The 24,315-nt window shown below is 45.3% G+C and overlaps 1 protein-coding gene across 1 annotated transcript; it reads right to left on the bottom strand.

Moving 5' to 3' along the window:
- Positions 1-15,238: 15,238 nt before the first annotated feature.
- On the bottom strand, positions 15,239-20,479 carry S100A11 (S100 calcium binding protein A11). The gene is made up of 3 exons (XM_004324124.4): positions 20,333-20,479; positions 16,406-16,558; positions 15,239-15,562 (listed from the first exon to the last, which is right to left on the bottom strand). The coding sequence occupies exons 1-3, from the start codon at positions 20,333-20,335 to the stop codon at positions 15,407-15,409; spliced, it is 312 nt and encodes a 103-aa protein (XP_004324172.1). The 5' UTR covers positions 20,336-20,479; the 3' UTR covers positions 15,239-15,406.
- Between the last annotated feature and the right edge of the window lie 3,836 nt (positions 20,480-24,315).

Here is a 24,315-nt window from a genome sequence, read left to right as displayed (position 1 = left end):
TGTGCCATAGAAAGTAAGCCTCCATGCCTTCTGTCTCCTCATCCATAAAATGGACTTCGTATTCCTATCCTGGGGGGTAAGTTATTATGGGGATTATATGAAGTGATTTATGTGCAGCCATCCTGAAGGTAGCAGCCAACCTCTCAAGGTCTTTTAATTATTTTAAAGTATTTTCCCAAATATATCCAGCCTCTTTTTAAACACTCAAAAAAGAGACAGACAAAACCTTAATGAGGGACTTCCCTGGTGGCACAGTGGTTAAGAATCTGCCTGCCAGCGCAGGGGACACTGGTTCAAGCCCTGGTCTGGGAAGATCCCACGTGCCATGGAGCAACTAAGCCCGTGCACCAAAACTACTGAAGCCCGCGTGCCTAGAGCCCGTGCTCCGCAACAAGAGAAGCCACTGCAATGAGAAGCCCGTGCACTGCAATGAAGAGTAGCCCCTGCTCGCCGCAGCTAGAGAAAGCCTGCACGCAGCAACGAAGACCCAAAGCAGCCAAAAATAAATAAATTTATAAAAAAAACTTAATGAAAATCAGTCACAAGTTTGCGGGTCTACTTATGTTATGGATTGGGGTAGTCGACAAAGAAAAACCTGGGAATTCTAGCCTTCCTCTTCCATCTTCTAGTCATAAGGGACTCTGATTTTCCAGAGCTCTTCAAAGGAGGAAGAAAAAAGGATGCTGTACCTTGAGTTAAGTAATCAGTCCAGAACAGAACACCAGCTTGTCTGGACCCCAAGAATGCTTGGAGTTGGGGGAGAACTCTGCAAGATGAGACCTGCCCATCATGGGCTGTAGTCTGCCAGTCTCATATGCAGTTACCTTTTCTTTATTAAAACTTGAGAGGAAGTGGTGTTCCAGACAGAAATTCTGGGGGCTGTATGAAAGAGAAAGTTATTTAAGCCCCAGATACTCTGTGTTCATGGATAATGGAATGTGGCTGAGGAGTTCTCAGACCCACAGAAATGTGACTCCATGGGGCCCTGGTGACACAAACCCCTTGTGAAAAGCTGGCCACTTAGTATGAACTGGTGCCTCAATAGTATTAGCCAGCAAGTAGCTCTGGGGGTTCCAGGCAATCCTGTTTGGTAGCTGGAAGCTAGGGGAAGCTGCTGTGAGGCACCGGGGAAGTGTAAGCTTGGTGGAGATTTGTGCTGGGAGAGGGTGTGTCCTTGCTTCCTAGCTAATGCTGTGGGACCCTCTGGTGGCTGCAGAGTGAGTAGCTCTGCAGTTGGGTTTGCTTTCTTCTGACTGGGCCTGGCAGCATATGGAGCAGGAAGCTTTGTTGAGAAACCCGAGGGATGAAGATGGTGCTGGGAAGTGTTCAGAGCTGTACTGAGATGGAGGCTGTGATTTAGGTGGGAACCCTGCCCCAGTGGCTCATTCCTTTGGTAGCGTTTCTCAGGGCTTGAACAGTGGGAACAGTAATGCTCTGTGTACATGATGAAAAAAAAAAAAAGCATGAAAATAGAGACATTAGGTTGAACTAGCGTTTGGTGCTATATAGATAAAAGCCTCAACTGGGACATAGAATTCAACCAGTTTTATTGGTTGGCTTTTAAGCGCATTCATTCTAACAGTTTTGGGCACAGATATTCTGAAAGCCAAAGTGCCTGGATATTGGAGGATATACTTGCTGGTAATTAATGGGGGGCATCTTTGAGGTCTATATTGGTCATGTCCTATAAAAAGAAAAATGTAATCCAGGTCTCGCTTATTAAAAATTAACATAATAATTTTATAGTCTACAAAGCTCTGTCTCATGTGTTATTTTATTTGTTCCTTATAATCACCCCAAGAAGTATTTTAGGTCAATTAGAATTATGATTATTGTAATTTATTGAGGTTTACATATATTATTTCTAAGTCTCATAAAATCCCTGTAAGACAGATGCTAAGTGTGTTTTCAGATGAGGAAAGGAAGCTCAGAGAGTTTAAATAATAACTTACCTAAGGGCATCTGTATGGCCCTATTAGAACCCAGATAAGCCTACTGTTAAAGCCTCCCTATTGCCACCACCACCCTCTACTTTTGGGGGGGGGGTAGAGCAGCAATAGGACAGCTGCTTAGGAATGTAGCCGTAATCTAGGCAGGAACATGGGAATATTCCCAAATAGCTCTAATAGGAGGTAGTGTGTGTGGCCAGTTTTGCATGGGTGTAGACAGTAAGACCAGCAAGAATTTAGAAGAGCAGGCTTCCTTTGCTGGGATCCTTAAGAATAACTTCATGGGAGATAAGATTTGAAGAGAGCCTTGAACATTGGGTCTCTATCCCATTTGATAGGCATCGATGGGGCATGTGGAACAGGTGCTGAGAGGAGGACCATCCTCTCAGCACAGAGGAGCGAATGTGCGGGACAGGTTTGGAGAAGGATCAAGTACAACTAGAAAAAGGGTTAGGGTGAGGGATAAGGGCTAGATTATTGATGCTTTTGAGTTGCAGACTAAAAATTTAAATTGTAGACACAACTAAACAGCAGAAGCCAGAACCACTGACAACCGGAGGTGAGAGAGAATGGGGGCCAGGAGATGATGGAGGTGAAGCTGGTGATGATACAGACCTGCACTGGAATGGTGGTGGTAAGAGTAGACAGGAAGGTACAGATCTGAGAAAAATCTGCAGGAAGAGTCCTGCCATTACTGAGCTGCAGGGCATTAGGGAGAGGATGAGCACAGCTACCCAGAATTGTCCAGCCCGGGCACCTGGAGTATTGTGGTACCTGCCCAATGCGGAGAGGAAATACTGGCTTCGGAAGGAAGGTGATAAAAACGCTGCAGGTGGGATTTCTAAGTGGAAATGACCTGCTTTGTGAGAGTGTGTAGACACAGGCTGTCCCAGTTGTCTGTTTCCCTGAGCACTGACCTTTGACTACCTGTGCGTGTTTCATGGTCAGGCAGGGTCCTGGCAGGATTCCACTCCTGCAGAGTTCTTCCCAGCCAGGCTCAGTCCACGTCCCCTGGACCCCAACACCATTCACTAGCAGGCAGACACTAGCCCCAAGACCACTGCAGCCCTGCAATCTGCCGTGGCAAGACACAGCCAACACATCAGCAGGCCAGAACAAGCCCTGGGAGGCCCCTGGGCCCTGGCCCTCTCTACCAACTGGCCAACACAGCCTGTGGGCCCCTCAACCAGTGGTCCTGGGATCCAGCCCCACCCACCAGCGGGCTGACACCAGCTTCAGGACCCCCAGGGCCCTGTAACCAGAGACCACTGGGCCCCAGCCCCGGCTACCAGCAGGCCAACACCAGTTATGAGAAACATTGGACTCTTCAGCCAGCCACCCCAGGATCTATCCCCAATCACCAGTGGGCTAGCATCAGCTTTGGGACACCCCGGAAACTGTAGCCATCTGTGTCAGGAACCAGCCCTGCCTACCAGCAGGTCAACACTAGATCTGGGAACCGTGGCTTCACAACCACCCACCCTAGAACCTGGCTGTGCACACCAGTGTGCCAGCACTAGCCCTAGGACCCCCCTGGGGTTCTGCAGCCAGCCGCCTTGTGACCCAGCTCCATCAACCAGCGGCTGGCAGCCTCTGCACAAGGCAGGGCCTGGCAGCCAACTGGACAAGGGACGAGCCATGCCTACCAGACTGCCCACAGTAGTCAGCCACCACAACAGGACCCACGCAGCCCACATATAAGGGGTGCCCCTGGAGCATATAGCTCTGGTGACCAGAGGGGAGTATGTTGCTGGACACAGGACATCTCCTATAAAAGGCCACTTCTCCAAGGTTGGGAAATATAACCAACCTACCAGATACATAGAGATATAAACAACAAATTAGGCAAATGAGGCACCAGAGGAACATGTTTCAAACAAAGGAATATGATAAAATCCCAGAAAAGCTAAGTGAAGTAGAGATAGGTAATGTATTCAATAAAGAGTTCAAGGTAGTGATCATAAAGATGATCAAACAACTTGGGAGAAGAATGGATGAATACAGTGAGAAGTTTTCAATAAAGAGAAAATATAACGAAGAACTAAAGAGATGAAAAATATCTGAAATTAAAAAAATACACTAGAAGGAATCAACAGTGGATTAAATAATACAGAGGAATGGATCAGTGATCTGGAAGACAGAGTAGTGGAAATCACTGAAGCTGAGCAGAGAAAAAAAAAAAGAATAAAAAGAGGTGAGGACAGTTTAAGAGACCTCTGAGACAATAGCAAGTGTACTAACATTTACATTATAGCGGTCCTAGAAGGAGAAGAGAGAAAGGGGCAGAGAACATGTTTGAAGACATAATAGCTGAAAACTTCTGTAACCTGGGAAAGGAAACAAACATCTAGGTCCAGGAAGCACAGAGAGTCCCAAATAGGATCAACCCAAAGAGGACCATACCAAGACACACTGTAATTAAAATGGCAAAAATTAAAGAGAGAATATTAAAAGCAGCAAGGGAGGGGCTTCCACTACTTCTGGTGGTCCAGTGGTTGAGAATCCGTCTTGCAATGCAGGGGATACCAGTTCCATCCCTGGTCGGGGAACTAAGATCCCACATGCTGCAGGGCAACTAAGCCCATGCGCCACAACTACTGAGCCTGTGCGCTGCAACTGGAGAGAAGCCCGCGCACTGCAATGAAGAGCCTGCACACCGCAATGAAAGATCCCGCATGCTGCAACTAAGACCTGACGGAGCCAAAAAATAAAAAATAAGATAAATAAAGCTTAAAAAAAAAACAAAAACAGCAAGGGAAAAGCAACAAGTTCTGTACATGGGAACTCCCATAAGGCTATCAGCTGACTTTTCAGCAGAAACTCTGCAGGTCAAAAGGGAGTGGCACAATATATTTAAAGTTATGAAAGGAAAAAACCTACAACACGAATACTCCACCCAGCAAAGCTCTTGTTCAGATTTGATGGAGAGATCAAAAGTTTTACAGACAAGCAAAAGTTAAGAGTTGAGCAACACCAAACCAGCTTTACAAGAAATGTCAAAGGGGACTTCACTGGTGGTGCAGTGGATGAGAATCCGCCTGCCAATGCAGGGGACGTGGGTTCAAGCCCTGGTCCAGGAAGATCCCACATGCCGCGGAGCAACTAAGCCCGTGCACCACACCTACTGAAGCCCACGCGTCTAGAGCCCGTGCTCTGCAACAATGAGAAGCCCGTGCACCGCAACGAAGAGTAGTCCCCACTCGCCACAACTAGAGAAAGCCCGTGTGCAGCAACGAAGATGCAACGCAGCCAAAAATAAATAAAACTAAATCTTAAAAAAAAAAAAAAGAAATGTCAAAGGAATTGCTCTAAGCAAAAAAGAAAAGGTACAACTAGAAACATAGAAATTACGAAAGGGGGCTTCCCTGGTGGTGCAGTGGTTGAGAGTCCGCCTGCCGATGCAGCAGACACGGGTTCGCGCCCTGGTCTGGGAAGATCCCACATGCCCCAGAGCGGCTGGGCCCGTTGAGCCATGGCCGCTGAGCCTGCGGGTCCGGAGCCTGTGCTCCGCAACGGGAGAGGCCACAACAGTGAGAGGCCCGCGTACCGAAAGAAAAAAAAAAAAAATTACGAAAGGAAAAAACTCATTGGAAAATGCAAATATATAGAAAAAGTAGTAAACCAACCATGTACAAAGGTAGTAGGAAGGTTAAAAAACAAAAGTAGTAAAATCATCTATATCTGCAATAAATAGTTAAGGGATACACAAAACAAAACGATATAAAAAATGATGTCAAAAACAATAATCATGGGAAGAGGGAAGTAAAAATGCAGGGCTGTTAAAATGCATTTGAAATTAAGACATCAGCAACTTAGAATAATTATATATATATATATATATATATATATATACACACACACACACACACACATATACATATATATGTATATATATAGAGAGAGAGAGAGACCTCATAGTAACCAGGTTCTACCATTCATTAGCTTTGAGACTTAGGCCAAGTTACTAACCTCTCTGAATTTGTTTTTTCATCTTCAAAGTGAGGATAATAATAACCAATATTTGGGAAAGCCATTGCACTTTATTATACAGATCATTTTTGTATATTCATTCAGAAACTTACTGAGTGCCAACTATATGCCCGGCACTATCTAAATGCTGAGGATATAGAAATACAGAAAATATAGAAAAATATAGAAAGACATAGTCTCTGTCTTCAGGAACCCCGCTCTAGTAGGCCAGGCAGACAAATAAAACATGTAAGGTGAAAAGTATTGTGGTCAAAGTGCTTCTGGTTGTTGGCTGGAGTGCAGAGAAGAGAGCAGAGATAGGGGAGTTGGGGAGGCTTCCTGGAGGAGGAGCCACTTGAGGCTAACCTGAAGGATGAGTAAGAGCCAGGTGAAGAAGGTGGGGGGATGAGGGAATAAGGGAGAGGCATCCAGAGAACCACAGATGATTTGGAAGGTTTGGTGGGTACGTGGGATGTGTGGGTACATGGGAGCTTGCAGGAGATCAAGACATAGAATCTGTAAAGGGCCAAATCACAAAGAGCTACTGGTGCTGAGTGAAGAAATCTGAACTTTATTTTGAATACTGTGAGGAACATTGAAAGCTTAATACTTTTTAAAAATAATAAATTAATTAATTAATTTTCACTCTGCCGGGTCTTAGTTGTGGCACGCAAGATCTTCTTTGTGGCATGCAGGATCTTTAATTGTGGCATGTGGGATCCTTAGTTGTGGCATGCGGGATCTTTTAGTTGCGGCATGTGAGCTTCTTAGTTGCAGCACACGGACTCTTAATTTCAGCATGCATGTGGGATCTAGTTCCCCGACCAGGGATTGAACTCAGGCCCCCTACATTGGGAGCATGAAGTCTTACACACTGGACCACCAGGGAAGTCCCGAAAGCTTAATACTTATATACCTTTTTCTGATTATAAGAGTAAACGGTATCCATTGATAGAAAAATGAAAAATACAGAAACATATAAAGAACAAAAGGAGCATCCAGAGATAACCATTGTTCATATTTTGGTAAATATAGTTGATGAAGTTATATATGTATGTCTGCTGTATCCTGGCTACTTAACATGTGGTTCATGGGCCAGCAGCAGCGGCATCACCTGGGAGCTTGTTAGAAATGCAGAATCTCCCGTTCCACCACGGACTCAGGGAATCAGAATCTGCAGCTGAAATGGAATGAAGCTGCATGGCAGTGTATTCTTAAGTGCCTCATGGGTAGTGAAGTAGTTGAGGGACAGGGCGAGTCACACTGGTCAGACTAGGAAGGGAGGCTTCTCAGAAGACCTGAGACTTGAGGTAAGTTTTGTAGAATATGTGGTATTAGGCCAAATAGAGGGGAGGGAAACAACAAATGGATTAGTGGTCAAGATAGGGTTTGGAAGTGTTTTAGTCAGAGTTCTCCAGAGAAACATAACCAAGAGCATATATAGATACATATAGAAGGAAATTTATTATATCAATTGGCTCATGAGGTGATGGAGGACGAGAAGTCCCATGATATGCTGTCTGCAAGCTGGAGATCCCGGAATGCTGGTGCGATAATGTAGTCCAAGTCCAAAGGCCTGAGAATTCGGAGGGCAGATGTTGCAAGTCCCCACCTGAGTCTGAAAGCCAGAAAACCAGGAGTGTCGAAGTCTGAGAGCAGGAGAAGGTGGATGTCTCAGCTCAGAGAGGGCAAATTCGCCCTTCCTCTGTCTTCTGTTCTATTCAGCCTCTCAAGGGATCTGATGCTGCCCACCCACATCGGGAGGACCTTTTGCTTTACTCAGTCTACCAATTCAAATGCTAATCTCTTCCAGAAACACCCTCACGACATACCCAGAAATCATATTTTATCAGCTATCTGGGCATCCCTTTTTTTTTTTTTTTTTTGCGGTATGCGGGCCTCTCACTGTTGTGGCCTCTCCCGTTGCGGAGCACAGGCTCCGGACGCGCAGGCTCAGCGGCCATGGCTCACGGGCCCAGCTGCTCCACAGCATGTGGGATCTTCCCGGACCAGGGCACGAACCCATATCCCCTGCATCGGCAGGTGGACTCTCAACCACTGCGCCACCAGGGAAGCCCCTCGGCATCCCTTTTGCCCAATCAAGCTGACACATAAAATTAACCATCATGAGGAGTCAGGCAGACTTGGCCTTGCCTCTTATTTGCTGTGAGACCTGGGAAAACTTCTCAGTCTCTCTGTGCCTTAGTGTCTTACTCTATAAACTAAGCATTAATAATCGTGCTTATATTATAGAATTGTTGAGGAATACTTGTTAACACACAGTAAGTACTTAATAAGTTTTAGCTATTAGAATTATTACTATTAATGCCAACAATAAGGGTACAACATTTAGGACATGGAAGACAATAAATTTAAGTTGAATCATGTCAAATTGAATTCCATGTGAAGGAAGAAACAGCAAAGGTGCAGAGGTAATCTATTTGTTGTTCCCCTCCCCTCTATTTGGCCTAATTCCACATATTCTACAAAATTTACCTGCAAGCTGGAGATCCTGGAAAGCCGGTGTGATAATGTAGTCTCAGTCCAAAAGCCCGAGAATTTGGAGGGCAGATGGTGCAGGTTCAAACCAGGTTGAAGAGCTTATTCTTGTTAAGAATGCAGAAATTGGACTTCCCTGGTGGTGCAGTGGTTAAGAATCCACCTGCCCATGCAGGGGACACGGGTTCGAGCCCTGGTCCAGGAAGATTCCACATGCTGCGGAGCAACTAAGCCCATGCGCCACAACTACTGAGCCTGCGCTCTAGAGCCCGCGAGCCACAACTACTGAAACCCACGTGCTTAGAGCCTGTGCTTCACAACAAGAGAAGCCACCGCGATGAGAAGCCCGCGCACCACAACGAAGAGTAGCCCCCGTGTGCCACAACTAGAGAAAGCCCGCGCACAGCAATGAAGACCCAACGCAGCCAAAAATAAATAAATTAATAAATTTATTAAAAAAGAAAAAAAAAAGAATGCAGACATATAGGCCAGCTAGGAGTGCTCGTTGAAGTGTGACTGGTTATGACTTTCATTGATGGGAGAAACTAGGGACATAAGAGGAGAAGTTCGAAGACTGAGTTTGAGTCTTAAGGTACAGAAAGAAGAGTGGGCAAAGGAAACAAAAAGGATGAGAGGTTGCTAAAAAGAAGAAGGGATCCTTGAAGAAAGGTCTGGTGCAGGAAATGCACTAGATGATCTAGGAACATCTTATACCAAGAAGAAGGAAGTTATCAAAGACTACTAGGGTCATGTCATAGGAACTTAGGCCCCAACTCAAAGGAACTCCCACTGGCCAAACATGAGACAGTTATGAGCATTGATAAGGAAAACAATGGAAACATATTTAATATGCTTAAATCCATGAGTTACTAATGATACTAAATAATGACAGCAAAACGATCTCATTGCTCACTTTTTTTTTTTGGCCGCACTGTGCGGCATGCGGGATCTTAGTTCCCAGACCAGGGATCGAACCTGTGTCCCCTGCATTGGAGGCACGGAGTCTTAACCACTGAACTGCCAGGGAACTCCCCCATTGGTCACTTTTAGAGGATGCTAGGTAATGATTCTGACACCAACTACTGTATGCGTGTTTTTTTCCCCACACGACCAAGCAGTTCTCTGACACCAGCTGGGTGTCCTACGATTTAACTCAATTCTGACACTATCTCCCTGGAGATAGGGTCAGATCCACATGGTAAGGGCTCAGTCCTTTCCCTCCCCTCACTTCAGAGCCAACTGAAAGTCCAGGTTGTCACCTGTGCTTCTGACTGACTGGCTATATTTTGGAGGTTCTCATGACCTCCTTCTTGGGTTCCGTCACTTTGTTACAGTGGCTCACAGAACTCAGAGAAACATTTTATTTATTAGATTCCTGGTTATATAAAGAATATAACTGAGGAACAGCCAGGTGGAAGAGAGGCATAGGGCAAGGCTTGCGGGAAGGGGCTCAGAGTTTCCATGTCCCCTCAGAGCGCTCCCCTCTCTCCTTGTCTCCATGTGTTCACCAACCCAGAAGTTCTCCAAACCCCGTCCTTTTGGGTTTTTATGGAGACTTCATTACATAGGCCTGATGGATTAAATCATTGGCCATTGGTGATTGAACCCAATATCTAGTTCCTCTCCCCTCCCCAGAAGTCAGCAGGGTGAGAACAAAAGTTCCAGCCATCCGTTCAGGAGGTTTAATGGTGATGAAATGAGGAGAGGGTCGCTAGCATTTATAAAGCAACCTCTGCTGCCTAGGTGATGTTAACGTACACCTTCTCCAACTTCCACATTTGGTTTTCTTGCTCTGTCAGAAGTTAATCTCTTTGTGGACTGGACTTACAACGTTCCTGAGTTGTCTTTGTTTTGCATTCCTACCAGAAGTTCTGGTGACTCCATGCATCATGTTTAAGATAACGTTGACACTAAGTCTCTGTGAGGATGAAATATGAATCTGGCAACAGCAACATTTCTCTCTGTGTGGGCTGCAGTCTCAGCCGGGAGAGGTGCGGCGAGGGCCCGGGATTATCGTTGTTCCTCTCCGCCCTCGCTGCCTGTTCTCACAGGGTGCTTCAGTCACTGAGAGCCAGTTCCCAGCCAGTGCAGACTTGTCTTTCCCTCTCAGAGTCTTCTTTCTTGACTGGCCATTCAGGAATGTTTTCACTGGTGACTAGGGGAGATTAGAGACAGCAGAGAAACAAAGCGTGAATTATCGATCTTGCTGTACAGGTGTGGTCCTCTCTGTCTCTCTGCCCAAATTCCCGAAACATCTCTCACCAGGTTCGTGGAGAGTACAACAGGGTCGTTGTGAGGTGGGCGGGTGCAGTGAGTCAGTGAGGTCTTCCTGAGGTCTAGCGGGCAGGACGGGATCCTCCCGTCATCACCCCAGCAGGGCCAGGAATTGTTGGTGAAACGTCCAGCTTCATGATCCTTTATATATCTGCATGACTATATATTTCACGTATAGACTCTCTATTTGCTTCTCTTTTTTTTTCCTACTTCATGTATCCCTGTTCTTGTTTCATGTATCCTACTTCCTGCCTGTATTTATTTGAACATTTTAAACAAACATGTTAAAGTCCTTTCCAGATTGCTCTCTCTCTTTACTTGGGTGCAAAGTCTCTCATCTTTTGCACATACTGATAGCCTCTCACGTGCAGTGTAATGTTTGTAATGTTTGCAGCCTATTTTAGCAGGATTTGTCTTCTGTGGAAATCCTCCAAATGCCTGGGGTGTCTCCATGAGGTGGTTTGCATTTGCCTAGGGTTTTATTGTGTTTACTGCTCTGGAGCACTTTTAAGGTAATTTCTTAGCCTGGAGATTCTGTACAAAGCAGCAGTGTGTGTTTGAGCCCCATGCCTCCAGGAAGCACAAGTGCAGCATTTTGACTTCTCTCAGATAACTTTGTTCCCCCTATGGCTTATTCTGAGTCTTGTCTGGGGTGGTGGGCTGAGTTTTTCAGTCTTCATCACTGATAGGGCAACTCTTTAGTTGTTTGTCTCCTTTAGCTAAGAGCTCCTGTTCTGCAGCCTAGGTTCACATGACCTCAATTCTGGCATAATTACAACTGTGGGTTCCTTTTTTGCTTTTGGCATCTGGATATTTCTCTTTCTGAATTTTGAACTAAGTATTTAAACTTATTTTGGAGGGGGGTGTTCCATTTTATCCAGCATTATTTGCAGTAGGAAGGGGCTTGCTGTATTTGCTCCATCCTCAATCTTGACAGAAGTCCTAACATCATGGCCCAAACCTTCCTAAAAAGGGCTAGATCTTTGCTTGATTTTTTTTTCTTTTTTTTTTTAATTCTACATTCGGTCTGGCAATGGTTTTTTTTTCTTTTATGCGGGCCTCTCACTGTTGTGGCCTCTCCCGTTGCGGAGCACAGGTTCCGGACGCGCAGGTTCAGCAGCCATGGCTCACAGGCCCAGCCGCTCCGCGGCATGTGGAATCTTCCCGGACCGGGGCACGAACCCGCGTCCCCTGCATCGGCAGGCGGACTCTCAACCACTGCACCACCAGGGAAGCCCCTGGCAATAGTTTTTTCGATGTGAAACCAGGAACACAGGCAGTAAAAGAAAAATAGACACATTCAAAAATAAAACTTTATCAAGATTAAAAACTTTTGTGCATCAAAGGACACTATCAATAGAGTGAAAAAGCAACCCACAGAATGGGAGAAAATATTTGCAAATCATGTATCTGATAAGGGATTAATATCCAGAATATATAAAGAACTCCTACAACTCAATAATAAAAAACCACACAACCCAATTAAAAAATGGACAAATTTACCAAATTGTATACGTAAATTATGTGCAGTTTTTTTATACCAATTAATACCTCAATAGGGAAAAAATGGGCAAAGTACTAGAATAGATATTTTTCCAGTCGAGATATATGTGACTAATAAGTACATGAAAAGCTGTTCAACATCACTAATTACTAGGGAAATGAAAATGAAAATAATGAGATACCATTTCATGCCTGTTAGGTTGAATATTATCCAAGACACAGAAAATAACCAGTGTTGGTGAGGATGTGAAGAAATTGGACATTGCTTGTACATTGCTGATGGGAATGTAAAATGGTGTAGCTGCTGTGGAAAATGGCATGGTGGTTCCTAAAAAATTAAACACAGAATTTCCATATGATACAGCAATTCCACTTCCGGGTGTATAATCCAGAAGAATTGAATGCAGGGGCTCTAATGGATATTTGTACACCCATGTTTATAGTGGCATTATCCTCAGTAACCAAAAGGTGGAAGCAATCCAAGTGTCCATTGGGGGGTGAATGGATAAACAAAGTGTAATATATGCATACAATGGACATACAATGGAATATTATTCAGCCTTAAAAAGGAAGGAAATTCTGACATGTGCCGCTACGTGGATGAACCTTGAGGACATTATGCTAAGTGAAATAAACCAGTTACAAAAAAACTTGTATGAGGTACCTGCAGTAGTGAAATTCACAGAGACAGAAAGTAGAATGTCTGTAGCCAGGGATGGGAGTAGAGGGGAGTGGGGAGTACAAAATTTCCGTCATGGAAGAAAAAGTTCTGGAGATGAATAGTGGTGATGGTCGCACCACAGTGTGAATGTACTTAATGCTTCTGAACTGTATACTTAAAAATGGTTAAAATGTTAAATTTCATGTTATGTAAATTTAACCACAAAAAAAAACATTTAATAAATGAAGGATATATACTAAAAAATATTTATTTGCATTAGCACTTTATCCTCTGCTTCTCTCTCTGACAGGAGTAACTCTGTGGTAGGGAAATAATGATCTCATCTTTCTACGATGTGATAGATATTCTCTTTGCCCCTCCATATCCACTTTCTATGCTTCTCTGCCCTTCTCAGCTTTCCAGCTGGCTTGTCCCATGGGAGGTGCTGGCAGGAGATCATGAAGATGGGAAGAGAGAGAAATCGGTATTTATTCCCCTGGCTCCCTCCTGCCGCCTGTGGTCTGATAGTGGCCGTATTTCTATGAACAAGGCCACAGCATCTGTGGGGACTCCTCTCCCTTGCCTGTGGTTCTTGCTAGCTTCCAGTAACTGCTCCTTGGTTTGCCCAGTCAGGCCTAGTGGTGGTAACAGCTTCCTAATTTTGTTAGTCCCTGGTGCTTTGACATCCCTTCTGTTTCTCTTATCCCTGAGCACAACTTTGTAATAGTCTCTTCAGTAAACTTTCTTCAGTGACCCTGGTGAGTGTGCACGTGTTTCCTGTGGGAACCCTGACTGATATGCGTAGTGTCCCAAGTCTGATTTTATAGCACTATCTACTTTTTCAGACCCACTATATGCCGGGCACCACGCTAGGTACTAGTGATACAGTGATGCATTTAACTAGATCCCTTTTCCTGAGTTCAAAGTCAAGTCTGGGAAGACATCACTGTTGCAATAGAGTGATAAGTGCTGTAAGAGAGGTGAGAACAGAGTGCTGTGGAAGCACAGTACAAGGGGAGATGACACTTGTGCTGCTCTATAGAGTAGGAAAAGCTGGGAAAGGGGCGAAGGGCTTTCAGGGCAGCAAGAAGAGATTATGAAGGGACAGAGGCACAGCACTTAGTTATCAGCTCAGGAGTATTTGGCAAGTCTAGAGAGAAGTGGGAATGAGGCTGGAGAAGGGGTTAGGGACCCGCCATGAAAGCCCTTGGGTGCCCAAAGATAACTGTGGATTTCATCTTGCTTATTAAGAGGAATCAATGCTTGGTTTTAACCAAGGGAGTGACATCAAGTTTGCCTTTAAAAACTCTTTGGTCACAGGGTGGAGAAAGGAGTGGAAGAGATCAAGCTGGGGCAGAGAGAAGAATACGAGTTTATTGGGAAATGGTAGAGACTGTCTTTTCTGAAGGCTAGGGACCAGTAGCTGGCTGGTTAACTTAAAAAAAAAAATCAGTTAAAATGGGTATTCATAAAAATATTCTAAATATTTAAACTTAAAACATGTACATTTACCAATATTTTGCTATACTGCCTTTCTCGCATAAATCACACTTATGATTTTCAGTTCCTTTTTTTAAAAAAACAATTTATTACTTATGTATTTATTTGGCTGCACTGGGTCTTAGTTGCTGCACGAGGGATCTTCATTGCAGCATGTGGGATCTCTTTTTTTTTTTAAGTTGCGACATGCAGTATCTTTAGCTGTGGCATGTGAACTCCTAGTTGCAGCATGTGGGATCTAGTTTCCTGACCAGGAATCAAACCTGGGCCCCCTGCATTGGGAACGTGGAGTCTTAGCCCCTGGACCACCAGGATGAAGTCCCAGTTCCTTTAAGTGGAGGAATTTAAAGATACTTGTGAGGCAATCTGAGTGAAAGATGCTTCTAGATTTTTATGAGGCTTTTCACATTTGTTTACAGTTGTTTCAGCTACACCTACATCAACCACAGTTATCTTCAGTGAGTTTCTCTAATCAAGTTTTTGAAAAGAATTCAATTTGGCTTTCAGAAAGACAACAACTATCTTTTTGCACTCATAGTTCTTTGTTTATTTGTTTGTTTATTCATTTGTTCCCCCCCCCCACTAGAAGGTAACCTCAGTGAAGGCAGGAACTTATCTGTCTTGCTGACTGTATCTTCAAAGCCTATGACAGTGCCTGTAGTAGGAGTGTATAGACGTTTAATGAGTGAACAATAAGTGATGTCTCTCCATCAGTCTGAGTAATTTAGATGATTATGTTGGTATCATTAGTCATGATTATTTATACACCCAAGATGCATTTTTACTATTTACTTTGCAACTTCTGGTAACTGTTTCCATCAATCTAATTTATATTCCTCCCAGTCATCTCCCTCCCTTGCACAAATTTACTGACTCTCCAGTGTGTGCTTTAAAAAACAATATTGTTTTATTACTACCAGCAGGAGTGGCCTGCATGGGGTGGTGGGTACACTGGGCTCAGGGTATGTGTGGGCTGTGAGGGGTAGATGATAATTGGGAGGCTGAAGGAAAGGGAGTGGGGCTGGAGGCCAGGCCCAAAGGCTCCTCCGATTTACTTCCGGGAAGAGGTAGACTTAATAAAGGAGTCATGGCAAGCTAGGGCCAGGCCGCCAATAAGATTAAGAAATTCTTGGAAATCTAACTGTCCATCAGAGTCGAGGTCCAGCTTCTTCATCATGCGGTCAAGGACACCAGGGTCCTTCTGGTTCTGCAAAGATAATAATAATAATGATATTAGTACCTTTATATTGTACTTTCTAAGATGCTTTCAAAAATGTTTCCACATTTTATTCTTACAAGAGTGTGAGGTACCGGGTAGGGGTTATTAATATTCGCACTTTTCAGAGACAGAAACAGACTCAAACAGGTGAAGTGAGTGGCCTAAGCGGAAGACCTAGGACACGAACCCAGCTTTTCTAGCTCCTAGTCCAGGGTTCTTTCTGTGACCATCAGGGGTTACTCAATTTTGTAAAAACAGTGGAAAACTTTTTCTAAGTGTTGCATGCAACTCCAATATACAAACTACATAAAAGCAGAGTGACTGGAGGTGGAAAGAGGATGCGGTCCCTGCCTAATCAGCCCCATCCTCCACTCATCCAAGCCCCCAGCACATACGCACACTTACATCCACTGGTTACATATGGCTACTTAATTAATTTAGAAAGTCAGTCCTTTAGTTGCTAGTGGCTACCATATCAGGTAGCGCATATATAGAACATTAATTCCATCACTACAGAAAGTTCTACGGCTGCCCTAGAGGCTTTGGGGTGGAGGAATAAAATTTGAAAACTCTTCTATTACTCCATTTACCATTTTGTAAGCCCCTCTCCTTAAATGAAAAAAATCACTGTTCCCTATGTCAGTGTAGTTTGATAACTTTGATCTTTAGAACATACTTTATTCAAAGAAGAGGAGAACAGAAGGTCCTTTAATAGTCATTCAGAGTTTACTCAGCCCTAGGGGCTCAGCTGCTGTCCTTCACACCTAGCCATTCTCCCAGGGTCTTGTTTCATGCTGTGTGTGGCCTGGGGGTGGGGGCAGGGACCAATACCTTTGTGAAGGCACCCAGCTCTGTATTCATGAAGATAAGGAACTCCGCCTTGGAGAGTTTGCTGTTGTTACCGTCCCTTCCAGCATGCCTTTGGAAAACAGCAATCAGAGACTCGATGCACCGTTCAGTCTCTGTAGGGCTGGATGTTTTTGCCTTTGGAAAAAAAAAAATTCAGGGTTCAGACAAGGGCAAGATATCAAAAGCTGGGTGCTAGGGAAAACTCCAGAGGATCTTGTCTCTTCATTTTGGGTCAAGCAGTTTCCTGAAAGACTCGGTCGTTGTTTAGGGGGCTAAGGGGCCCAAGACAACCACAGAAAGTCACATTCGGTGAGCTTCCTCCCCACATCTCCTCACATGTTTATTCCAGGTGAAAATTAGTGAGGGTAAATATGGAGCATGCTGGTATGTTTGAAAGCAGTAGACTGCCTAGATGAGCGTGAGGTGACAGGGTTTACTGATATTTTTAGAATGTGTGGATAAATATATGTATAACTATATATCCACAAATCCATATACATACCAAGCATTGTCTATAGATTAAAAAGTTCCCTATTTTCCAAGAGTATATGGAGGCTACTGTGATAAGTGAAATGGCATTTCTTTTTAAAGGCATACTGAATTCCCAGGACTCATACATTTTCTAGAAGAAAACTAAAAGCATAGTTATTATTGTGTATGGGGTAGGAGATCTGAGAACTTTTTGGATGTTGGAAAGCAGCTTTCGTATTTGAGAGTTAGAACCCCTTAATTTTACACGTGAGGAAACAGGCATGAGAAGGGAACTGACATGGCAGAGCTACTGCTACAATCTCAGCCTCCAGGTTGCTTTCTGCAGCCCTTGGCCTTTGCTCCTTCTATTCCCAGATGCCACTAATTCCCACAGAAAAGGCTGGTGGAACTTCTCTGGTCACTTCACACCAGGAAGGTTGATATGGGGGCTCTTAGGTTGCCGCTCACACAGCTCCCATCGCATCTACGGAGCTGAACCACAGCTGTGGCTGCACTAGAAGGAGCACAAGCTTCATATCCTGTTCTGGGCTCTGCCTTCCTTACAACAGATGTCTTCAAGGAAATTCTGTCATGCCGAGTCTGCCCCTCATTCCAGCCAGCGCCTGGGCCCCAGACGTGAGGAACTCGTGGGCTCCCCCTGGTGGATAAGAAGGGGAACTGCAGACTTTCTGGAAATCTTGCAGGGCCACACCCTTCCTCCAAAGCTTTCTCTGTGGACATTAACAATGTCTACATTGGATGGTGACATTCGCAATGTGGCACTTAGCCCGTTAATTTGTTCTTGGGATGGACTTCCTGGAGCCCAGAGCTAGAGACTTTCAGGCCCCATAATTAATATGTTAAGGATTGATGTGAGCCCTGTTATTGATCTGAGCTCTTAGCTGCACAGCTGCCAGTCTCCTTCCCTCCTTCAGTCTCTCCAGGTGCTTTAACTGCCTAGCCAGGTGCCTGGTGCTCATTGCATCCTGAAGCATCTATAAAGCCCCTTCTGGAGATCTATTCTTCCTCAATGGTCACACTGTCAGAACTTTTTCTTTAGAAAAGTGTTGGTAGCTTCAGAGTTTTGGTGAGAAACAAAATACCACAGCCTAGAAACAGATGTGTTTGCACAACAGCTTTTCTTACCAGGACTACAATCTCACAGTCTTACTAACGTGTCAGATTACAGGAACAAGGCTGACTGGAAGGGCACACCAGATAGGGTAGAAGGTTCCAGGTTGAGGAGCAAGGGCTTTGTGATCTTTTTCTAGACCTACAGATGTGTCCTCTGCCTCTTTTCTTTGCGGAATTCAGATTGCTTTTTGATTTTCCAGTTTCAAAGTGGCTTTCTGCTTTTCCTTTTTCTCTCCTTAACGTCAATCTTGACAGATTTTTTTTTTCCCCTTTAAAACTGTTGCTATCAGCCACATGGAGAAAGTTAAAACCCCTGCATTTCTTCCCAGAGGTAATTTCCAGAGGAAAAGAAACACAATTATCAAATTACTTAAATGGAATTGCAAAATTTGTAGTGCTGGAGGGGCAGAGAGGCCCAGAGACAGGAAAGCTTTGCTCAAGTTCGAGCAGTGGCTGAAGGAGGAGATCTCCTGCTTGGATGGAGGCCAGTGCTCCCCATCACTGCATCCTCAGAGTTGTATTTGATGGGAACAATGATAGGAAGGAGAAAACAGCGTGATAAATGGGTGCTGTGAGAGAATTAAAAAAATGCATGCTAGGGACTTCCCTCGTGGTGCAGTGGTGAAGAATCTGCCTGCCAATGCAGGGGACACAGGTTCGAGCCCTGGTCCGGGAAGATCCCACATGCCGCGGAGCAACTAAGCCCGTGTGCCACAACTACTGAGCCTGCGCTCTAGAGCCCGTGAGCCACAACTACTGAGCCTGCATGCCGCAACTAGTGAAGCCCGTGCACCTAGAGCCTGTGCTCTGCAACAAGAGAAGCCACCGCAATGAGAAGCCCTTGCACTGCAACAAACAGTAGCCCCCGCTCACCACAACTTGAGAAAGCCCACGCACAGCAACTAAGACCCAACGCAGACAAAAATAAATGTTAAAAAATGCATGCTAAACACTCAACATTTGAGAAAGTTAAAAAAAAAAAAAGTAACGCCTGAAAAAACTCAAGTATTGCAGTTCTCATTCTTAACTAACATGCTCCCTTTCCTCCCAAGGAGCCCTGGTGGCATCCACCTTCCGCCGGGGCGGTCATTCCACGTCTTTACCACTTGGTGGTGCTGGGTCTGCCTTTTCTATGTTCCATGGGACATTGATTCCTCGCTTTTGCACGGAAAGGAGAAAGCGCAGTCGGGGGTACAGACTGGCAGACTAAAGCAGGGATTGGCAAACGTGTTTTGTAAAGGGCCAGATGGTATAAGTTTTAGGCCAGTGCGGCTCATATGGTCTCTGTCACTCTGCTTTTGTAGCAGGGCAGCAACCACACAGAAAACTCATGAATGGGCGTGGTCGTGCGCCAATAAAACTTTATGAACACTGAAGTTTGATTTTCATATAATTTTCACGTGTTACAAAGTATTATTCTTCCTTTGACTTTCTTTCAACTATTTAAATATGTAAAATCCGTTCGTAGCTCGTGGGCGAACAGAACCCCGATCTGGCCCTTGGGCGGAAGTTTGCAGCCCTCCCTTCACTAAAGAGAGGCCAAGGAAGAGGCAGATTTTGGAGGTGTATTAATGGAAAAGAAAAGAGTTCAAAATGGGGATGGCAGGAGCTGAGAGAAGAAAAACAGGAGACGGGGTGAGCACCTAACAAGATGGTGGGCTAGGGGGAAAAAGAAAGGAGGAGGGGGCTTCCGGTCGCCGGGCTCCTCCCACATTCCTGGGCGCCGCTCGGCTAGCTGGGACCCGTTTCAGTTTCAGTCTCTGCGCCTTGGCCGTTTGCCGGTCTTTTACCGAAACTCTGATTTCCCCTAGGGGTCAGACCATTAGGTCTGAAACGTTCCCTTTCTGGTCTCTAGAACTGTACATAACTAGCGTCGCCGCGCAGAATTCCAACCCCTGTCTTTAGGTCGTACCCCGGGCTCCGCGGACAGCGGCGGCGAGGGGCGTCCCGCACCGGCCGGACACCCCTGCCCCCGTCCCGGCTGAGCGAGGGGTCGGGGCGGCTTCACCCTGTGCGGGGCTCCGAGCGGGGCGCGGCTCGCAGTGCATTTCCTCTATCCCAGCCCTAGACCTTCGCCTGGAAAACAAAAGAATCTCCCGTTGCTACCCCTAGGCTGTTATTACAGGTATAATTCAGGGCTTCTTCCTTCCATCCGCTCTTTCCTAATTCCCTGCCATAGATTCATTCGTCCTGCTCTGGTTCCTAACACGTCCATATAAAAATCAAAGACCAAGTCTGGTGAAAAGTATGCTGTTGCTTTTTTCTTTTCATGCAAGAGGAAGACAAATAAAAAGCGCGGCTTACCATGTTCGGAGAGGAACGAAGCACAGGGCTGCGAGCGAGGAGCGGCGAGGCGCGCACTGGGCGGCGGGCCGGGTCTGCTAACTCCCAGGTCTGGCCCCACCCGGCTCCGCCTCGCGCGGCTTCCGCCTGACTCACGCGACCCCTCCTCCGCTCCGTCCGCCGCCGCGCGGATCCGGACGGGTCACCGTCGCCTTTCTTTGCCAAGCATACGGCTTCACCTTAAAACTCACACAAAACCCATTGTCCTCCCTGAGCCCTAAATAATCTCTCTCCCCTGTCCCGTGAACCTTGAAGATTTTGAACTTTTCCGAATTGAAAGTTTTGCATAGCGGTCTTCTGGAAGTCTGTCCAAGTCTGTGGGTCTTTTCCCTGTACAAGCTCACGAGCTCATTCTGGTCATGCATGTTAGACAGGCAGAAAGGTCCCTTTGAAAAACGTGCAACGTGGAGTGTGGGCTATAAGTTCCCTAGAAACCAGGGCTGTCTCTTTCGCACTGGAGACGTTAACAGACTAAATGGTAGTGATTTGTGCCAGCTGGAGCACCGTTGTCTCAGACTTCTCTCTAAACCGAAAACAGTTAAAAAAAACAAACAAAACAAAGCAAGACCCTAGACCCCAAAAAACTGCAACGGTACAGTACTACTGCAAACTACTGAACCCTGCAAGTAGGGCATTTATCTGTGTGCAGTTGGCAACGGAGTTGGGAGTTGTATGAAGAATCAGAAGCTCTGGGTTCTAATCCTAGATCTGTAATTACTTCGTTGCAATACGTTTGGCAAAACCCCTCAGTCCTCTGAGTCTGCATTTCCTTACCTGTAAAAGTAGGTGCCCTTTCCTTTCCTACTTCACAAAATTGTTATGACTATCAGATAAAATGATGGCTTTGGGCTTCCCTGGTGGTGCAGTGGTTGAGAGTCCGCCTGCCGATGCAGGGGACACGGGTTCACGCCCCGGTCCGGGAAGATCCAACATGCCACGGAGCGGCTGGGCCCGTGAGCCATGGCCGCTGAGCCTGTGCGTCCGGAGCCTGTGCTCCGCAGCGGGAGAGGCCACAACAGTGAGAGGCCTGAGTACCGAAAAAAAAAAAAAAAAAAAAGAGATGGCTTTGGGAGGGCTTCAAAAACAGGAATAGATGCAAAGGAAAGATAATGGGCTGCAGGGCATTGTGTAAACTGCTTCCTGGCATCCCCTCTGCTCCTGCAGCTTCAGCTGGTCACTTCTGATCAGACCTTCATCTCTTCTCACCTACGCCAGACCCACATTTTCAGTTGTTCTTGAATCCACTTGAAAGTCTCACCTGAGCCTCAAACTCAATTCAAGAGATACTTGTTTTCCCTAAATCTGTTTCTCTTCTGTCTTCCTTACCTCTGCTAATGGTATTGCCACTCTTCTGTTCTCCCGACTTGAGAACTTTGGAGCCAGGTTTTGACTCTAAATCCCTTTCTTACCCCCAAATGTTATCGAGTGCCAAGTACCATCAGTTTTTTTTTTTTTTTTTTGCGGTACGCGGTCCTCTCACTGTTGTGGCCTCTTGCGTTGCGGAGCACAGGCTCTGGACGCATAGGCTCAGCGGCCATGGCTTACGGGCCTAGCCGCTCCGCGGCATGTGGGATCTTCCCGGACCGGGGCGCGAACCCGTGTCCCCTGCATTGGTAGGCGGACTCTCAACCACTGTGCCACCAGGGAAGCCCCATCAGTTTTATTTTTACACTTTCTCTTGGATCTGCCCCTCATATTTTCTATTCTCACCTCCAGTGTTCTAGTTTAGGTTTGTATTCCCTCTTTCCTCCAGTTTCCTAACTGGTCTCTTGCCCTCCAATCTGTTCTATTGACTGTTAAAGACACATTTTTCTAATGTACAGCTCTGATCAAGTGCCTGCTTAAAAACGAAACACAACAAAAGAACCAAACAAGATGGCTCTCTAATGCCTTTTATATCAAATCCAAACTTCTTAGCTTCTATCTGGCTTTGAAAATCCTCTTTAACCTTAATTAATGAATGACTCCTTCAATTTATTCATTCAAAAAATATTTTTGGAAAACTACTATGCGCCAGGCCCACTGCTAGGTACAAGAGATACAAACATAAATGCGATATTAATGCCTGCCTTTGGGGTGGTCTATGGATAGACTTTAGACCTATGGTGTTTTGGGGGGTGTTCCATGGATGGCTGCTGGGGTCCACAAATACCCTAAAGGTATATGTGAAATTTTCTGCATAAGAGAACTTCTTCTTCAGAGCTTTCATCTGTTTCTCAGAAAAATCTATGATCAAAAATAGTAAAGAATCATTGGTCTAAATTACTCCATACCTGAATCATGGGACCTCCCATACAACATTCCTCTTTAAGGAAAAACACCCCATTTATTGCCTCTGCTGAAAATCCAGCCCCATTAGTGAATTTTTGCATGATTTGACCCTGTGCCCACTGTCACAGCTGATTGGATTGAGGTTAGTGCTGGACTCAAGGACTGCTAGTCCATAGAATGGATAGTAGTGGATGTTTCACGACGTGACGTGAAAAGATGAGCTGGGACCCTTCAGCTTTTTGGGAAACTGAAATTAGCAACACATAGCAAATTAGGCATTGAGAAAAGTGAAGCTGAACATTTGCATGGACAGAATCATGAGGTCACGGCAAATAAAAATTAGGAAGAAGCAGACACCATAAATAAGTAGGAGCTGTGAAGTTTGGAAAAAATGTGCAGAATAGTGTTCTTGTTCTCCCTGCACCTGGTTGTTTAGTTTTCCTGATTTCATGTAAGGCCTCTATTCTTTCAATAACTTCCCTGCCCTATGAGGTAGCTTGAGTGAAACCAAAGAAAAGAGCTGAATCAAATAAGTATGAATTCTCCAGAACCAGGTTGGGGAATCAGCCCCGCCCAGTGAGGGCTGTCTGTGTTGACAACTCACCAGGGTCATGATGAAAGGGGTTTTCAGTTAAAGGAGGGGAGAGTTCAGGAAGATGGCACGCAAAGTAGAATTGGCAAAGTAGGTAAATGGTGTGTCAAAGTGAAGGGCTAAAGTGGGCAGGGAGCTGAGGATGAGTGAGGGCTGGTAAGTTGATACCAAGAGACAAAAATGAGGTACAGATGAGTCAATTTATTCAGGAAATAAATGTGGGGACTTCCACTGTGCAGGGTAATTCTTATGTGCAACCTGAGCTCTGTGCAGGGCTGGGCAGGATCTTAAATGGATACAATAGCCAACCATAATAACAGGGGTGTGACCAAGGCACAGTGATACTGCTGGGAATGAAGTGAGTGGTTAACTCTGGAGGAGCAGAGAAAGTGTTGTGGAGAGAGTGACGCTTGAGTTGGGTAGTGAAGGATGAATAAGAATCCACCAGGTGTAAAAAAAAAAAAGTAAATAAAAGAATTCATCAGGTGGATGGGCACAGTGGTGAAGCAAGGTGAAGTCAGTATAGTACAGTGCTGCAACATATTATCTGTATGAGCTCCAGCAAGTCATTTATCTGCTCTGTGCCTTGGTTTCCTCAACTATAAAGTGGAGAGTAGTAGTACTCACTTCATATGGTTGTTGTGAGGATGAAGATGTAATCATGTAAAATACTTAGAACGTAGAGTGGTGTCTTCAGAGGAACCCTTCCGTAATGGTTTGTGCAAAAGTAAGCAGGGGGGAAGCATATGTGTATTCTCAGTACTTGCAGGTGGTTCGGTAGTCCTGGGCTTTGGGTATGGGGTGATGGTAAATGTGAGCCAGGAGCTGTGGGACTGAGCCTGGAGAGGTAAGGGTCAGAGCACTAAGGGCTACGCTTGGAAATTTGGATTGTATCTGAGCGTTATCTATCAAGAACCACTGAAGATTTTAAATCAGGAGATTTGATCCACTTCACCTTTTGGGAAGCATAGAAAATGTACCAGAGAGGAGACAGACTAGAGGCAAGGAACATATTAGGATACTGTTGCAATAACCAAGGTGAGATGGCCATGGAGGTGGGGCAGGGAATTTCCAAGTACCG

Source organism: Tursiops truncatus, chromosome 1, assembly GCF_011762595.2.
Source record: "Tursiops truncatus isolate mTurTru1 chromosome 1, mTurTru1.mat.Y, whole genome shotgun sequence".
Taxonomy (NCBI): domain Eukaryota; kingdom Metazoa; phylum Chordata; class Mammalia; order Artiodactyla; family Delphinidae; genus Tursiops; species Tursiops truncatus.
Note: the sequence above shows the minus strand (reverse complement) of the source record. Positions and strands in the feature narration are given on the sequence as shown.

Excerpts from the sequence above, each read along its gene's own strand:
- S100A11 (XM_004324124.4), bottom strand. Across the intron at positions 15,563-16,405 it reads AGCTGGGTGCCTTCACAAAG|AACCAGAAGGACCCTGGTGT; the intron begins GTATTGGTCCCT and ends TTATCTTTGCAG.